Here is a 14542-nt window from a genome sequence, read left to right on the forward strand (position 1 = left end):
TGGGATAGAGCTGATACAATCTAAGGCATTATGGTTACTCACAGTGAAGATCAAGTTATCTGTGGCAGCACCACAAACATTGGCCATCCTGACTTCACATTCACGTTCACAGCGTGCATCCGTCTCTTTTTGAGGTGACATTAGTATTTTTTGTCACCACATCCAATTTCTTCCCAGGTTGTTTTGAGCTCATAATGCTTCCATGGGGAGGTTCCACATATCTGTGGGACATCTGTAGATCACAAGCACAGACTGGAGCAGAAAGACTGGGCAGGGTTAGGAAGTGCCAGAGCTCCATGGCTTCCAGGAAGGTCTGGGGCTTAAACGATGCTGGTATTACCTACAAGCAAGAGCAGGTACAACTGTTGCTACTCTTCTCAGTAGAGTTTTGAAATGTGAGCAATCTGAATAAGATGTCTACTAAGCAAAAAGGAAAATGAAAAGGAATGGTGGTGGGCCTGGAAGTTCAGGAAGCTCATAGCATGAGGAAAGAAAACATGCAGAGCTCCTCTAAGCAGAAAGAACAAAGCACAGAAAATTCTTTTGCAAGGGGAATATGGAGACTCTGGCAAAAGCAAAGGAGAGGTGGGACATGGAATCTCTCATGGCTTTCAGCAGAAGCAGCCTGAGCCTCAGCATCTGGGGACTGAGCCACCCTTGAGTCAGAGCAACCATACTCAGTTAAAATTGTACTTTGCTGTTGTAATCCATGGGATGCTGTTCAGTACTGCTGACTTGTTTGTGTCATCTGCCCAGTAAATTACTGACTGGAAGCTTCTCTTTCAATACAAGTATTCCTTGCCAGCCGCTGTGGGTTTTACATTTGGGATTGGGGATTTTTTTGTAACAGTTAAGTCCTTTAGTGCTGCCAAAATAATCTTTCCTTTGCCCCTGTGGTGCAGCATGTGAGAGAGCCATTTCTGCAGCAGACGGCTGCAGATTACAAGGTGCTCAGGGAGACAGGGGTGCTCAGCTGTACAAAGGGCAAAGACATACTGATAAAATACAGGCAGATTCCAATTAATGATCTCTCAAAGCTCCTGAAACCAAAAGACAAAAACAGAAAAATGCATTTAATGTCTAGGGGATTTGCATGCTGTCAATCTTTAATTAAGGTATCTGAGATAAAGTTCACCCTTGCAAGACAAGGCAGCAGAATGGGCACCTTGTGAACAAGGAGTTGTGTGAGAGCAAAGGGCACCTGGGCTCACAACAGCCCAATCCAGCACTGGAGGTTTCACTTCAAGCTCAGGACAGCTGAAGGAGAGCAATGCTTTGGACTCCTCCTGTCCCTGGGCTTGTAGTTGTGTTATTATTACTTGCTGGACTGAGCTGTGACCCAAACCACCATGAAAAAAAGAGGCAGAAAAGAGCCACTTATGATGAGCAGTAAGTACCATTGCATTTGTTGATATGGTGGCCTGGCAGTGCTGGTAATGGGAACAGAATGGCTTTACTGCATCTCTATTTTACACACTCTTTGGCAGATATGTGTAACTAAATGATCTCTTTTTCTTTTCTTTTTTTTTTTTTTTTCCATAATACAACAGGCCTCGTTTATCCTCCGAGCAGGGTAATTTAGTGTTCCATGCTGGCTCCAGCAAAAATATTGAATTTAGAACTGGACCACTGGGGAAAGTAAAAATTAATGAAGAAGACCTTGCAGAATTTTTTAGTCAGGTGATATAGTTACTTTTCCTTAATATATTTTCAGTTTTACATATTAATTGTTAAATTGTTTTCACAAGTGTTTGATGTGGCTTGTATTATTTTATTTTATATTATCTATATCAGTAGTCTAATATAAAAGTTAGCTATTGCAGACTTGTAAAGTAATCATGCCATCACAGAAGATAATTACAAGATTAAATTGTGTGTATAGTAGAGCTCTCTGTATTTAAGTGGACTTTATAATAGTAAAGTTATGCAAGGACAAAACTTTCCTAAGCTTTTGAAAAGTCAAGGTTTGTTTCACATTATCTCTGTTGTTTAGGTTAGAGAGAGTAGCACAGAGATTCAAGAACTTAAAAAAGCCAGCAGTGCCTCTCAGAATGTATCCCAGCAGATTACTCTGCTGACCTCCAAGGTGAGCCATACCTTCGCGTTATCCTCCTCCAACATTCCCAGGTTTCCATTCCTCGCACTAATATTAAACAACCTGATTCATTTTAGTATTTCTGGACGCAGTTCAGGGAACTGGAGCAGAGTCCCTCTTTAACATCAGCTTGGAGTCTGTGTTTAATTTTGAGATGCTTATTCAGAAGCTCTGGAGACAATGCAAAAATTTCTGTAAATCCCCCCAAAATTTCCAGTTACTGTGATTCTTCTTTTTTCATTGTCAGCATCTGTATTGACTATATCCTCTAATATTTATGGATAAATTCTGGAAATGGACCATATATGTTTTCATAGTTGTTAAACAGACATCCCATTCCACGGGTGAAATGGGCTATAGGGATTTTCTGTGGAAAGAAAAGACCTATGCAGTAGTTTTGTCACTTCCCTGCTCCTGAAAATTTTTTTCCATGAGAAAATTTTTAAACCATTGCCTGATTTAAGTGTCTTTTGTTACAGTGTTTCCACAAGTTCCTTATAGAAAAATATTTTATAGCCTAAGAGATCTTCCTTTAGGGAAATGGTGCTAGTATGTATCTATCATATTCCCTTATTCAGTTTGCTGTTTGTGGTTACAACCCACTGAGATTTGGTGACCCTTTTCTTGCCTGTCAGTGCTCTGTCCCAGACCTCCATCCTTGTCATGCATGCAAGGACCTGGACAATCCCACAGGAATATTCACATTCTTGGTTTTGAGCACCTGAACATGTCTTTGCAAGACTGAGTCTTGCCTTGTGGATCCAGGCTGGGACATGTTTAAGCTGTCATTTTCTGAACAGCCAAACCCACCAAAATCACAGTGAATGGGGCCTCATTTGGTTCCGACTGTCACCTGGTTCCACGTATCAGCTATTCCCTTTTCTCAGAGGAATACATTTTGTTAGCTTACCAGTATCCAGCAAGTACCTCTGTGGTCACTCTCATACCAAGCACAATGCAATTTGCATTTCTTTTGCAGATCCTGAGTCTTGATAACAAACTTCAAAGCTTACAGCAGGTAAGTAAATGGGAAGCAAACTAGAGATCAGAAAAGGAAATCCCAGCCCCAAGTAAATAAAGAGAGGTTTCAATGATTAAATAGCTAAATGATTTCTTTCCTCTCATGCATTCCTCAGGAAAACTTTTTTTGGTAACAGAAGGTTAAAAAAAAGGACCAAGATTTGTGGAGGAGGTGATATGCCTTCTTACAAAATATAAACTGTGTAGGAGCCTGCATTTCTTAGCAGAAAAACAGTTGTACATTCAAGAACAAGTAGATACCAAGGAGAAGTAAACATTTCCTTCACTGGTCTGTCAAGATAAAGACCAGAAACTCAAACTGGATTTTTATTGTATTGGAACTAGCTAAGTTTCAGCTGTTGCTTGCTTCTCCAGTGAGCTTGTGACAAGCCACACCTACAGGTGCTGTAAAAACAATTGTCAGATGAATCACCCATGGAATCAAAAAGACAAAATCACCCTCCATCTAGACTAGAGACTGAAGAACAGTCTCTATTATTATTTACTTTTTACAGGGCTTTTCTCATCCTAGTGCTTGGCCATTCTGTGTAGTACCAATCACAGCATGATTATTTTGTGCAGGGATAAGTGAAATAGCTCAAAACTTTTACAAATCAACCTTGCTGAAAAAATTGGAGGGGGAATCCAAGAAAGAATGAGAAAAAAAAAAAAAAAGAAAAAAAGAAAAAAGAAGGTTTGTCTTGAAAATAAATGCTAATGGAACACCAACTAAGCAGAAACCTCATTTTCTACTTTTTTCTGGCATTTCAGGACATCCAGAGGAGAGCATGCAGTAGTAACCCCTGTAAGAACACAGGGACCTGTGTAAACTCACTGGATGGTTTCTTTTGCCTCTGTCCCAGCAGCTGGCAGGTGAGTCTTTAACCTCCTTGACTACAGAGTGTGTATTTTAACTGTAAGTCTGCATCTAGGTTAGTGTGATCACCACGAAGTGCAGCATTTTAGGGTTGCTCAGGGTAGAGTGAGATACACTGAAGAGCAAAGCAGCAGTATCACTCACTGGCTGGAGAGCAACTCATTTGCTTCTCAACAATATCAATCTATACATGTAAAAAAGAAAGAAGCCCAAAGCACTGGGCCAAACCCTGCACTGTTACACACAGGCGATGGCCCATGGAGTCAGTGATTCTTGGCAGTTCCCACAGCAGAGAATTAGTCTGGTTTTTGCTGAGCACTGAACTGAACTGCATGCCTTGCTGTTGACCTTACACAAGGATAGAGAGAGAATGGGGGAAGGGATGGATGTTTATTCAATCTCTAACATGTAGGACAAATGGGGTGTGTAAATAATCAGTGCCATTCTGACTTTTTTAAATCCAGAGACTTTACTAGCAAATGGTTTAATGGTGCTATTATGTGCACCAGAGATGGAAATGTTATATCTTCTTCTCAAAGGATTTCAACTTAAAAGTTAGCCCAGCAAGATTTGGGTCAAAATTTATGTGCTTTCCTGATAGAAACAGTTAAAAAGAAAATTTTCTGAGTCTTTTTCTGGTTGGAAAGTGAAGGGATGACAAAAATGTGCTGTTCATATGCTTTCTACATCTGAAATATTTTATCCCCATATCACTGATAGCAAGGGTCACAGAAACACAGCTGAAAAATAGTTCTGTTATTGTGTTTCATAAGGGAAGCTGTGTTGCTAGCAGCCCATGGTTTGTATATCTTTGAAAACTATATTAAACATTGGGTCCATGGTTTGCTTCCTTTCTCAGTTATTTGGAAAATAAACTGGTTTTCCATTTCATCTTAGGGCCCCCTGTGCTCCGTGGATGTTAATGAATGCCAGATTTTTGCTGGAACAGCATTAGGTTGCCAGAATGGAGCCACTTGTGTGAACACACCAGGCAGCTACAGGTAAACTCTCAAAACTAGGCACAATTATCCTGTGTAGAATACTCTGCTATTTTTTTACCCCATATCGCGCCTGCAGCACAAGTTCTAGAAGTAAGTCTGTTTAATATCTATGCACTATAAACCCTAGCAGCCTGAGAAAATATAAGATCCTTACTGCACTGTACACTGAGCCCACCACAGATGCAGAAGGGCCTCCAAAGCCATTGCCTGCTTTGACACAAGAAGAGCAGCAGGAACCAGATCCATCACACAGCCATGCCAGGGGAGAAGGCTGCAAACTGAAGGCTGGCTCCAGTGACCCACCCCCGTGTTGTAGGTGCAGATGCTTTAATGGAAATATCCTGCACCATGGGATGTAGCTGGGGAGGTGAGATGCTCATGATGGTCTGTAACCAGCACTCACCAACATGCCCACAGAGCACAGCCACGTTACCATCCCTCCACTATCACCCCTTGAACTCAGAAGGAGTGAGGGTATGAAGGGAGTGAACAGGCTTGGCCCAGAAAAGGCTTTGAATTGGAAATCTCCTGGATATATGGGCACCCTTGATCACTGGCATTCCCAGCACATTCAGTTGGTCATAGCAGGGTGCTAATAGCACCAAGATCATGAGTTAATCCCCATGCAGGCCATTCACTAAGGCTTGGACTTGATGATCCTTGTGGGTCCCTTCCAACACAGAGTATTCTGGGAAATCAGAAACAGTTCTGTGAAATGCCTCCATCCCCTCCAGAAACACAGGCACTGCTGAGACAGCAGCAGAGCAAAGAATGCACAGTGCTGCCAGACAGAAAAGGAAGAGAAATGCTGTCTGCAGCTGTCAGACCAAGGGGGTGCCTGGGCTGCCTTTGTGCTGGGCCCCATATGCATGAGGCTTCTGGAGCATATTCTTCTCTGGCTGTGCCCAGCTCCTCAGAAAACATTCACTTGCTTGAGGGCAAGCCAGCCTGAACATTTTGTGTCTCATTATCCAAAATGTCAAATAATCTGGTAAATAAATAACTTTCAAATATAATACAAAGCTATCCCTGTGCAATGGGAACAAGCACGCTGGAGAGCATGCCACAGCTTTCTGCAAAGCATTTTGTCTCCTGCTTCAGACCGAAAATCTTAGCCCCCACAAATATTTGCTTGATGTAACACTAGCTTATAGTGCTTTGTGAGTTCTTGGAAGAACCTCAAACAAAGGAAGCTCTCCTATAGTGCTCCTCATGCTTCAGCATAAACACAGTCTGCTGAGGTGTCACTGGTGCATGATGCTTCCTTGTAAGCTTTACTTCGATTTTAAAGGATGTTTCTAGCTTGTCTGCAACAGATATTTGTTGAGGAAACAACACACAAAGAAATCTGCCTTTATTTGTTTTTTATTATGCTCAGAGATGTACAGGTGTGTGACTCAATTAAGGTTTAAGGTCTGCCATTCTTGCAAGCGTTGTCATTGTGTTAGTACAGTCATGATTCCCTCATGTACTTCTTGCCCTCCTTGGTACTTGCTGAATCAGTGCTTCATGAAATGAACTAGGACCTCTTCATAAGTTATCAAAACCTTAATATTGCTGCTTTTTCATTACACACTCAGGATTATTATATAGTCCCTTCCCCAAGTCCATTGTACTGCCTTTTATCTCTTTTCACATATTGTCTTACTTATTTCTGAGTGCTCCCCAAATGCTAAATCCATCCCCAGGCAGAGCATGACATCTCTTTTCAGCAGCTGTGAGGACATTGCTGCTAAGCTTTCTGGGGCTCTACAACCTAGGTCACCCCGCTACTGCTCTGGCATGGTTATATACACCAGTGCAGACTGCAGGAAAGAAAAGGGTAATTGACTTTCCATAGCCTGCAGAGATAATACCAGGCAGTGGGAAGTACTGGATTAGGTTGCATGAAATGGAACATAATGCAGTCTTCATTCCTTGTTCATATTCTTTACCTGCATGCTTTTCCTGTAACTCAGGAAAGCACTGAAGTATGAGGAAAAAGAGCAAGTATCCAGGAAACACCTTCCTCAATCAGAGCCTTAAGTGGCCATTGCATCAGTTGAATGAAAGGCTGTGGAAGGCCCCATGTCTATCAGACTTCTGTGTCACAACCAAAATAACAGGGGCCTCGTCACAACGTGCCATGAGCCATGTGAGAGAACCATGGCAGTGCCAAGCAGCAGTGCATCACAATTTGGCTGAAGTGCCTTGCAGTGTGACCTACTTCTTGAAGCTCTTCTCTGAGAAACTTAGGATGGGTAGCAGATTAATCTTTGCCAGACTAGACAGGAGACAGTGCCATTGTTCTCCTTTGGAGATGGTCACATTGCCTTGTTGTGTCCTTTGAAGTTGAACATGAAGCTCTGAATGTACTTTAGACATACAAAAGTCATCTGGTTCCCTGACCTGTTGCCTCTGTGCTTGCCCAGGCTGAGCTGCTGCACTGATGGGAAGGTGTTGTTCTGCTTGCTGTCTCTTACAATAATGAACATGCTGTCTTGCACTGCAGACTGCAGTTAAGCATTAAGCTGTTGTGGGTTTTTGAAGCCTAAGTTCGTGTGGATTGCTTGTCCTGGGTGCACTGTTTAGTTACCTACAACTGGCTTATCAAACTGCTATTTCAGCTGAGCATGTGACATAGTGGAAGGGACAGCAGCAGCTTATTTTATATAAATTACTCCAAGGTCCAGGTCAGCTGCACTGGAATACCCTGATTCTAATTCTGCAGAGAAATGCTCTTACAGAGCATTTTTCATTAGGCACCTTAAAAGCAATCCAAGATGGGTGTGTACCTGCCATATGTCTCTGCAAGCTGCAGACAATGCAGCATGTAACTTGAATCCAAATGAGAGTCTCACTGTCATTTTAATAAGAAGCTAGTGATCTGACAGGAGGTTTTCTGTACATTAATATCCCTTTCAGTTGTATTTCAGAGCCTCACATTTTGTCTATGTGGAAATAGAGCCAGAGAAAAGGGAAACATTATCCGATGGTTTGGAAGTTCCCCATTTCAGTTCCACCACATATGTAAAATACTGTCTAAGCTCTGCCCTATAAATAATGATGTGATGCATCTAGCAGCTTTCAAAACAGATCCTCCCAATAGAAGGTCTTCTTTCAATCCACTGCTTTGTTCTTCCCACCTCACCAACCCCAAATGCCACCTCTTGCCCACCACACATCCCTAAAAGCTGGTGTACTGCTGAGACAGCAGCTGCCCCTTGTTGTGGTGTGGGGATTAAGGTACCTCACTCCCCAGTACAGGCCAGACATGGCATACCTGCATATTGCCAGAGGCAGGATTTTTGGCACTTGGCATCATATGATGGTCATAAACTGAAAAAGGAAGTTTAGGTGCTCTTTGACTGAAGTGGGGTTTTCCAGGTTCATGTTCAGTTTAAATCTTATGTTAGACTTTTCTTTTTTTTCTGGATTTGTGCTTATGAATGTAACAAAAGGCTGTAGATTCTCCCATAGGGCCAGACAGCCATGAATATACATAAGTCTCACATGATTCTTGACTGTCTTGAACAGGAGACTTGGCCTCTGTGCATGATTACTAGCAGGATTGTGAATATAGGTAAAGAGATGTATTTCTTAAGAAAAACACCATTGAGTGGAGAATGGTAATAAACAATCTTTAACAGTGGTAGAAATACAAAATTTTGATTTTTTTCCACTTTCACTATTAGCTGCTCCTGTACTCCAGAAACCTATGGGCCTCACTGTGCCTTGAAGTTTGATGACTGCCAGGAAGGATCTGAGACGCTCTGTGAGCATGGCCTCTGTGTAGATGGAGAAAGGGATCAGCCCCACAGGGTAAGGAACAATGTATAAACTTCATTACACAGCACAGCATGAATAAGCAACAAATATGCTGAGCATGACAAAACTGTGTAGCACACACTGCTGCTGAAAAACAGCAAGAAATGCCACTATACAATATAACAACCTCCCTGTTGTACCAAGGATGGCAGAAAGAATCAAAAATGTCTTATGTCTTGTTAGAGGTTCTTGTCACAGTATTAGATCTACTACTACATCCATAGGGAGCTTGGGAATATTTTTTTTATAGTTAAAGTCTTATTTGAAATATAATATTCTTACTGTTCATTATTTTGGGAGTTCTAAGTTGCTAGAATATTTTACTGCTTAAATGATTAAGAAGGACAAACATAATGAATCTTATTTTTCCTGGGAAAAGACATGCCAGTGGAACATTACTGCCAGGGGCCTGGAAGCTGAAGGGCTGCATGGTGACTGGGTGGCTGCTGCTTATCTTTGGTGCTCCTCAGTGTCAGCTGGATGTGCTGCCTGACTCCAGGCCCAACCTTTCCAAGCATCTGCACTGGGTGGATGCTGGCACACACTTGAGTGCTCTTCTGGGGCAAGCTGGCTCATTCCATTTGGGCGAGGATCTGGGTACAGAGTGTTCACTCCAAAGAGACAGATGGACCATGCCAGCTTTGGCTCTTTCCACTCAGACCAGCCCTCCAAAACCACCCAGCCAAGCTTGTGCTCCTTAATACTCCTATATGCCCATGCACCATTCCAGTCACAGCACATATTTTTTGTGTTTTGCTGTAAAATAATTGCTTTGATTAATTTTTAGAAGTTTCACAACTCATCACTTATTTAATGCCCACTTTTTGTTGAGAAAGCTTTTGAAAAGGGTTCAGTGTTGGCTTAACAGTGTCTGCTCCTGTGACAATCAACAAGCTCCCATTAGCTTTAATTGGACCAAAGCTAGATAAATGCTGAAATCTGGCCATTAGTAAAGTTTACTAGAGAGAAAACTGTTTTCCTAAAAGAAAACATGTATTTGCAATTTAATGTCAGTGCTGCACCTTGCATAGACTATGGAATAACTTGATTAAAATAAAATAGCCAAGATGATTTCAGGTTGCTTACACTGATCTGTTTGCCCTGGTTAAAAAGCAAGTTGAGGACTTTTAATTATGTTTATGTACAGCTCATAATTGATCTTATTTTCTCTAGGAGCTTTGGGGTAAATTACAGATTTCTTTTATGAACATAATGAATGAGCCTGAGTTGCTTCCATAATCTGAATAAGTAAATTCAGAGGAAGAAATAGCCTGAGAAAACTACTGAAGCAACTTACCAAACAAAATGTGCAAGCCATATAATGCTCTGAAAGCTTTCTTGCTATAGTTTGAAAGTCATTTTATGAAATTAACTCCTCCTGCCTTTTTCTTGACTATTGCAAATGTCTTCTATATGCAATGTGGTGTTTTCTGTGGCAGCCCAAGTACCACTGTATCTGTGAAACTGGCTGGATGTCCCCTCCTGGCAGCCCTGCCTGCAGCGCTGATATCGATGAATGCAGCCTCCCTCATCCTCCGTGTTCACAGGATCCACCTGTGCAGTGCCACAACACTCTAGGTTCCTACACCTGTGGTCCCTGCCCCACAGGTATCTCATCCTTCTATGCTCTCAGGTGGGATGGGGTGTCAGGGGTACTGCTGCTCATGTAGCATAAGCACAGACACAGGATGCACATGAGAGTAACTCCATGAAATGCTTTGGTCTGTATTCTAGGGAATAAATGCTTTCAGGTTATGTCCTATCTAGGTAACACAGGCAGTAGAGTCTAATGCATGATTTATCTCATTCTAAACTGAGCACCTAAATAGATCTGATGTCCACAGGTACCTTCATGTCCATCATGTCCTATCACCTTCACGTAATAGGTCTGCAGTACTTTCATATCTGCATGTTTCCTGCCCTAAGGCAATATAAAAATCTGATTGTCCCCTCAGACCATATAACCTATGATTACTCTTCCTGAGTTGGGTAGGTGGTGTCTATGGGAGGAGTTTTTAAAGTATTTAACTGAAGTTGCAATAAAGCTTTGCTGCAAAATGTACATACATGCACTAGACCAGAACTACATCCTCTTTATGTAAAAGTGTGTTTGAATCTGGAATATCCAGAATGCAGTTAAAATAAAACATTCTTCCACACACATCTCCAACGTGTTGTGTTTGAAACCTAATTTTCAGACTGGTATTAATTTTAATCACTTCTGAGAGAGACAGGTCTACTCTTGTGCTGATGAAGTGCAATTCAGTTGTACTCTGTGAAAAGATTTGGTCAAAGAAGAAACCAAAAAGGCCAGGCATTTTCTTTCTGATGTCTTTTCTGTGCTGCTTTTTAGGCTGGCAAGGAAATGGCTACACTTGCAAAGATATTGATGAATGTGCAATTAATAATGGAGGCTGCTCAACAGTACCAATGGTCCAATGTATCAACACAGCTGGGTCATTCCACTGTGGGTTCTGTCCACCAGGTAAAACGGATTTCCTGCTGATAATACTATGAAAGGGCTTAAAAAGATGAAGATTCAACACATTTGAGCCCATTTTGGGGTAGATTTAAGAAGCTGAAAATTGGTTTCATAGAAAGAATATCACATACACAATACTGTAATACAGAATGCAGAGTCCAAGGATGTTCAAACTGCTTCAGCTATTAATGAACATTGTATAGAGTATGCCTGTAAAGATGATCCTCTGAAATGTGTTTCTTTTGTACTAGGTAGATGTTTTCAATGTTAGAGCCTAGATTTGGTGAAGTACTTCCTTTACAAGATCATTAACGGGAAACAAGGATTGCATAATTATGATAGTAATTTCATTGTCTGTATTAATTGAAGGAGTATCCTGTGTGCCATAAATCAGCTGTATTGTCTGCAGTAAAAAAAGGCCTTGATAATTGTCACGCTCTGAATGCTGTCTGAGGAGGCTGAGCGTTTCCATCGCAGTACAGGTCAAGCAGTGGAAGTTGCAACTTTACAATTTGTGGTTTATGATTTAAAATGCTTTCTGAAATGTATGGTATCATTACAAGAAATACAGCAGGAAAAAGTCTTTCTAATTGACTTTTTGATTGCTATTTAAATGGCAATAGGCTGCATGTAGTGAAGACTCCCAGTTACTGAGTGCTGAAGGGATATCACCATGTGGCCTCAGACAAGTTTTGGTGATGTCAGCTCTGGCCATGAAGAGTCGTGCTGCAGGGCATTGGTCCTCCTGAACGTCCTGAGAAGAACTGGGGGTCATGTTTGAGATCCAAGGGCTGCTCTGGTGTGCAGGAGGAAAAAGCCTGGATGTGTACCCAGGGCTGACTGGGTACAGATGTGTAGGGAGAGCAGAGCATGGTGGCTGAGAGACATGGGCTTCTATGGCATCACTGACCTCACCTATATTTGGCAAACACTAATGTATCTTTTTTTCTGCAACCATGGAAGGATTTATTTATAGTCAGAATCCATCCCTGCAATGAAGGAGCCACAATAAATATGCCAGGTTTTACTTCAGCAGCTATCTCAATTTTTTTCATTTTAACTGCAGAAGACTATGATTTTACACCATGAATTAGTGTTTTGCTCACCAGTTGATTGTTTTGCTGTTGATTCTCAAAGAACATAGTTTGTTACAGACTAACTGAGATTTACCTCTGAACAGGTTATGAGGGAGATGGACAAAGATGTACCCGGGTTGATATCTGCTCTGTAAATAATGGAGGGTGCCATCCTTCGGCTACTTGTACCTCAGGTCCAGGTATGATGCTTTCTTAAAGACTGTATGGTAAATCAGTGTGAATTCAAGGAGGATCTGGTTAGGATTAATCCCCTTTGTTGCAACATATCTAGATTGCAGCCCCTTCTCCACAGTCAGTTTTGCCTAACCCAAAGAATTTTACAGGCAGGTTAGCTAAAGCCAGGAGACTTTTCCATAAACATTGACAGAAGCAGATTTAGGCTCCACCAAAAAGAGGACTTTTTCCTAAAACTGTGGAGATGTTCACCATTTTTCTTTGATGCAGTTTTCCAATTATACAACTGCTTTTACTACTCCCCTTCCCAAAAGTACCCTTTGACTACACCCACCACTTCCCATGATCGTGGCCATAACAAAACAACACCATGGCTCTTTCCATGGTCAAACTGGGCACTGACCAGGGAAGGTGTCAAAAGATTAAATAAGTTAGAATTGTATAAAGACTCTGCTTCAAAATGTCCAGGACATTTACAGACATTGGTATTGTCATTGTGACAGACTGAATTACCTTCTGTGTCTTGTCTCATCTCCCAAGGGCCCATGGCATTTTGTTCCTGCACATCTGGGTACACTGGAAGTGGATATGGGCCGAATGGGTGCTCTCCTCTCAGTGATATCTGTCAGCTGCAAAACCCTTGTGCAAATGGGCAGTGCTTGGTAAGTGCTGGTCTCCTCACACTTGGTGACAGCATTGTGGAGTTATAACCAGTCAGGGAGACTGGTGAGGCTGATGAAGGCTGAGTGCAGACATACTAATGAGATGAGGCAAAGTCAGTGGGGATTGCAAGATCAGTGGATATACCTGGGGAAAGAAAAGTGAGTTTCAGGGCACATAAGCCATTTCTTTGTGTGTGAAGTAGAGATGGTAATCTTGGCACCAATGACCTGAGAATTTGTGTTTGGTAGCCCAGGCTAGCCAATGGAATGCTAGTGCTGATGGGGGAGAACTGATGAATGACTGTCCCTGGTGGCACACGAAAGTAATTTACCACCCTGGGTGATGGAGGAATTACCCATGATAACAGATCCAGTACCTCTGCTGACCTTCAGATTGTTAATATCCAGCAGAATTGGCTATGTGTTCCTAGTCTGATCTTGTGAGAGTGCTCCTGGAGTCTTAGGCTGTTTACACGAACATGGAAAGGGTGCTTCAAAGGAATTGATGGTAACCAAGTCTTTTGGACCTAAACTGGTTGGTGCTGTGAATTCATTCTCATACACAGCGAACATTTAGGTTGTCCACATGAACCCTGTGAAGACGTTTTTGGCTTCCTCAATGAGGTATGCTGTGCTCTGGAAAGTCCTGCTGCAGACCTGGGGATTTTGTTGTGGAGGATATTTACGATGGTGATTTTGGAGAAATATTCACAAATGCTAAATTTTTTGTTCCAGTGGAGTCTTTTCCCATTTATGCCCATTAGTCTGCAGATAGCCTCCTTTTGGTTCTCCCTGGAGGCACAGGGAAAATGAGACATAAGATATGGATTTGGCAGTGTTAGGTTAACAGGTGCACTTGATGATCTTAAGGGTCTTTTCCAAGCTAAATGTTTCTGTGACTCTGGGGTGTATTATCTTTTGCTTTTTCCATTTTCTGTGTGAAATGTGACAGTGCCCTCACTTACACTCCACTCCTCCCCAGCATTTCTTGCTGTCTATTCTGTAGGTATCTACTGTGTCTTCACTTGGATGTATAAAGGGCCAGTTGTGCCCATTTCCAATCTACTTTTCCTGACTATTAAGTTCATTTTAGTCAATCTATTAAAAGATATGACATCTTCCCCTAAATATATTCTAACATACAACAGTAGGGAATAACACAGATACTTAAATAATGGGACTACAGAAGCATCTAATGAAATAGAGAAACATCAGAGCTGTATTTGGCCAGCATAATGACAGAGGAAATATAATGTCAATTAAATATCAGACAATGCAGATCAGAAAACACCTTTTAAAGCAACATTCAGAGTCCTAAATACACATC

The 14542-nt window shown here is 41.7% G+C and overlaps 1 protein-coding gene across 1 annotated transcript in view; it reads left to right on the top strand.

Annotated features, from left to right (window-relative positions):
• Positions 1 to 1270: 1270 nt before the first annotated feature.
• Positions 1271 to 14542, top strand: part of CUBN (cubilin) — a gene marked incomplete at its 5' end in the record, with an annotated part of 143441 nt that continues 130169 nt past the window's right edge. The window contains 11 exons of the mRNA XM_082298647.1: positions 1271 to 1389; positions 1551 to 1680; positions 1994 to 2086; positions 3075 to 3113; positions 3887 to 3988; positions 4890 to 4993; positions 8668 to 8794; positions 10240 to 10408; positions 11154 to 11285; positions 12463 to 12558; positions 13094 to 13215. Coding sequence (XP_082154773.1) covers positions 1271 to 1389; positions 1551 to 1680; positions 1994 to 2086; positions 3075 to 3113; positions 3887 to 3988; positions 4890 to 4993; positions 8668 to 8794; positions 10240 to 10408; positions 11154 to 11285; positions 12463 to 12558; positions 13094 to 13215 — 1233 coding nt within the window. The remainder of the gene's footprint in view (positions 1390 to 1550; positions 1681 to 1993; positions 2087 to 3074; positions 3114 to 3886; positions 3989 to 4889; positions 4994 to 8667; positions 8795 to 10239; positions 10409 to 11153; positions 11286 to 12462; positions 12559 to 13093; positions 13216 to 14542) is intronic.

This window comes from Coloeus monedula (assembly GCF_965178545.1).
Source record: "Coloeus monedula genome assembly, chromosome: 1".
In the NCBI taxonomy this organism is placed as follows: Eukaryota; Metazoa; Chordata; class Aves; order Passeriformes; family Corvidae; genus Coloeus; species Coloeus monedula.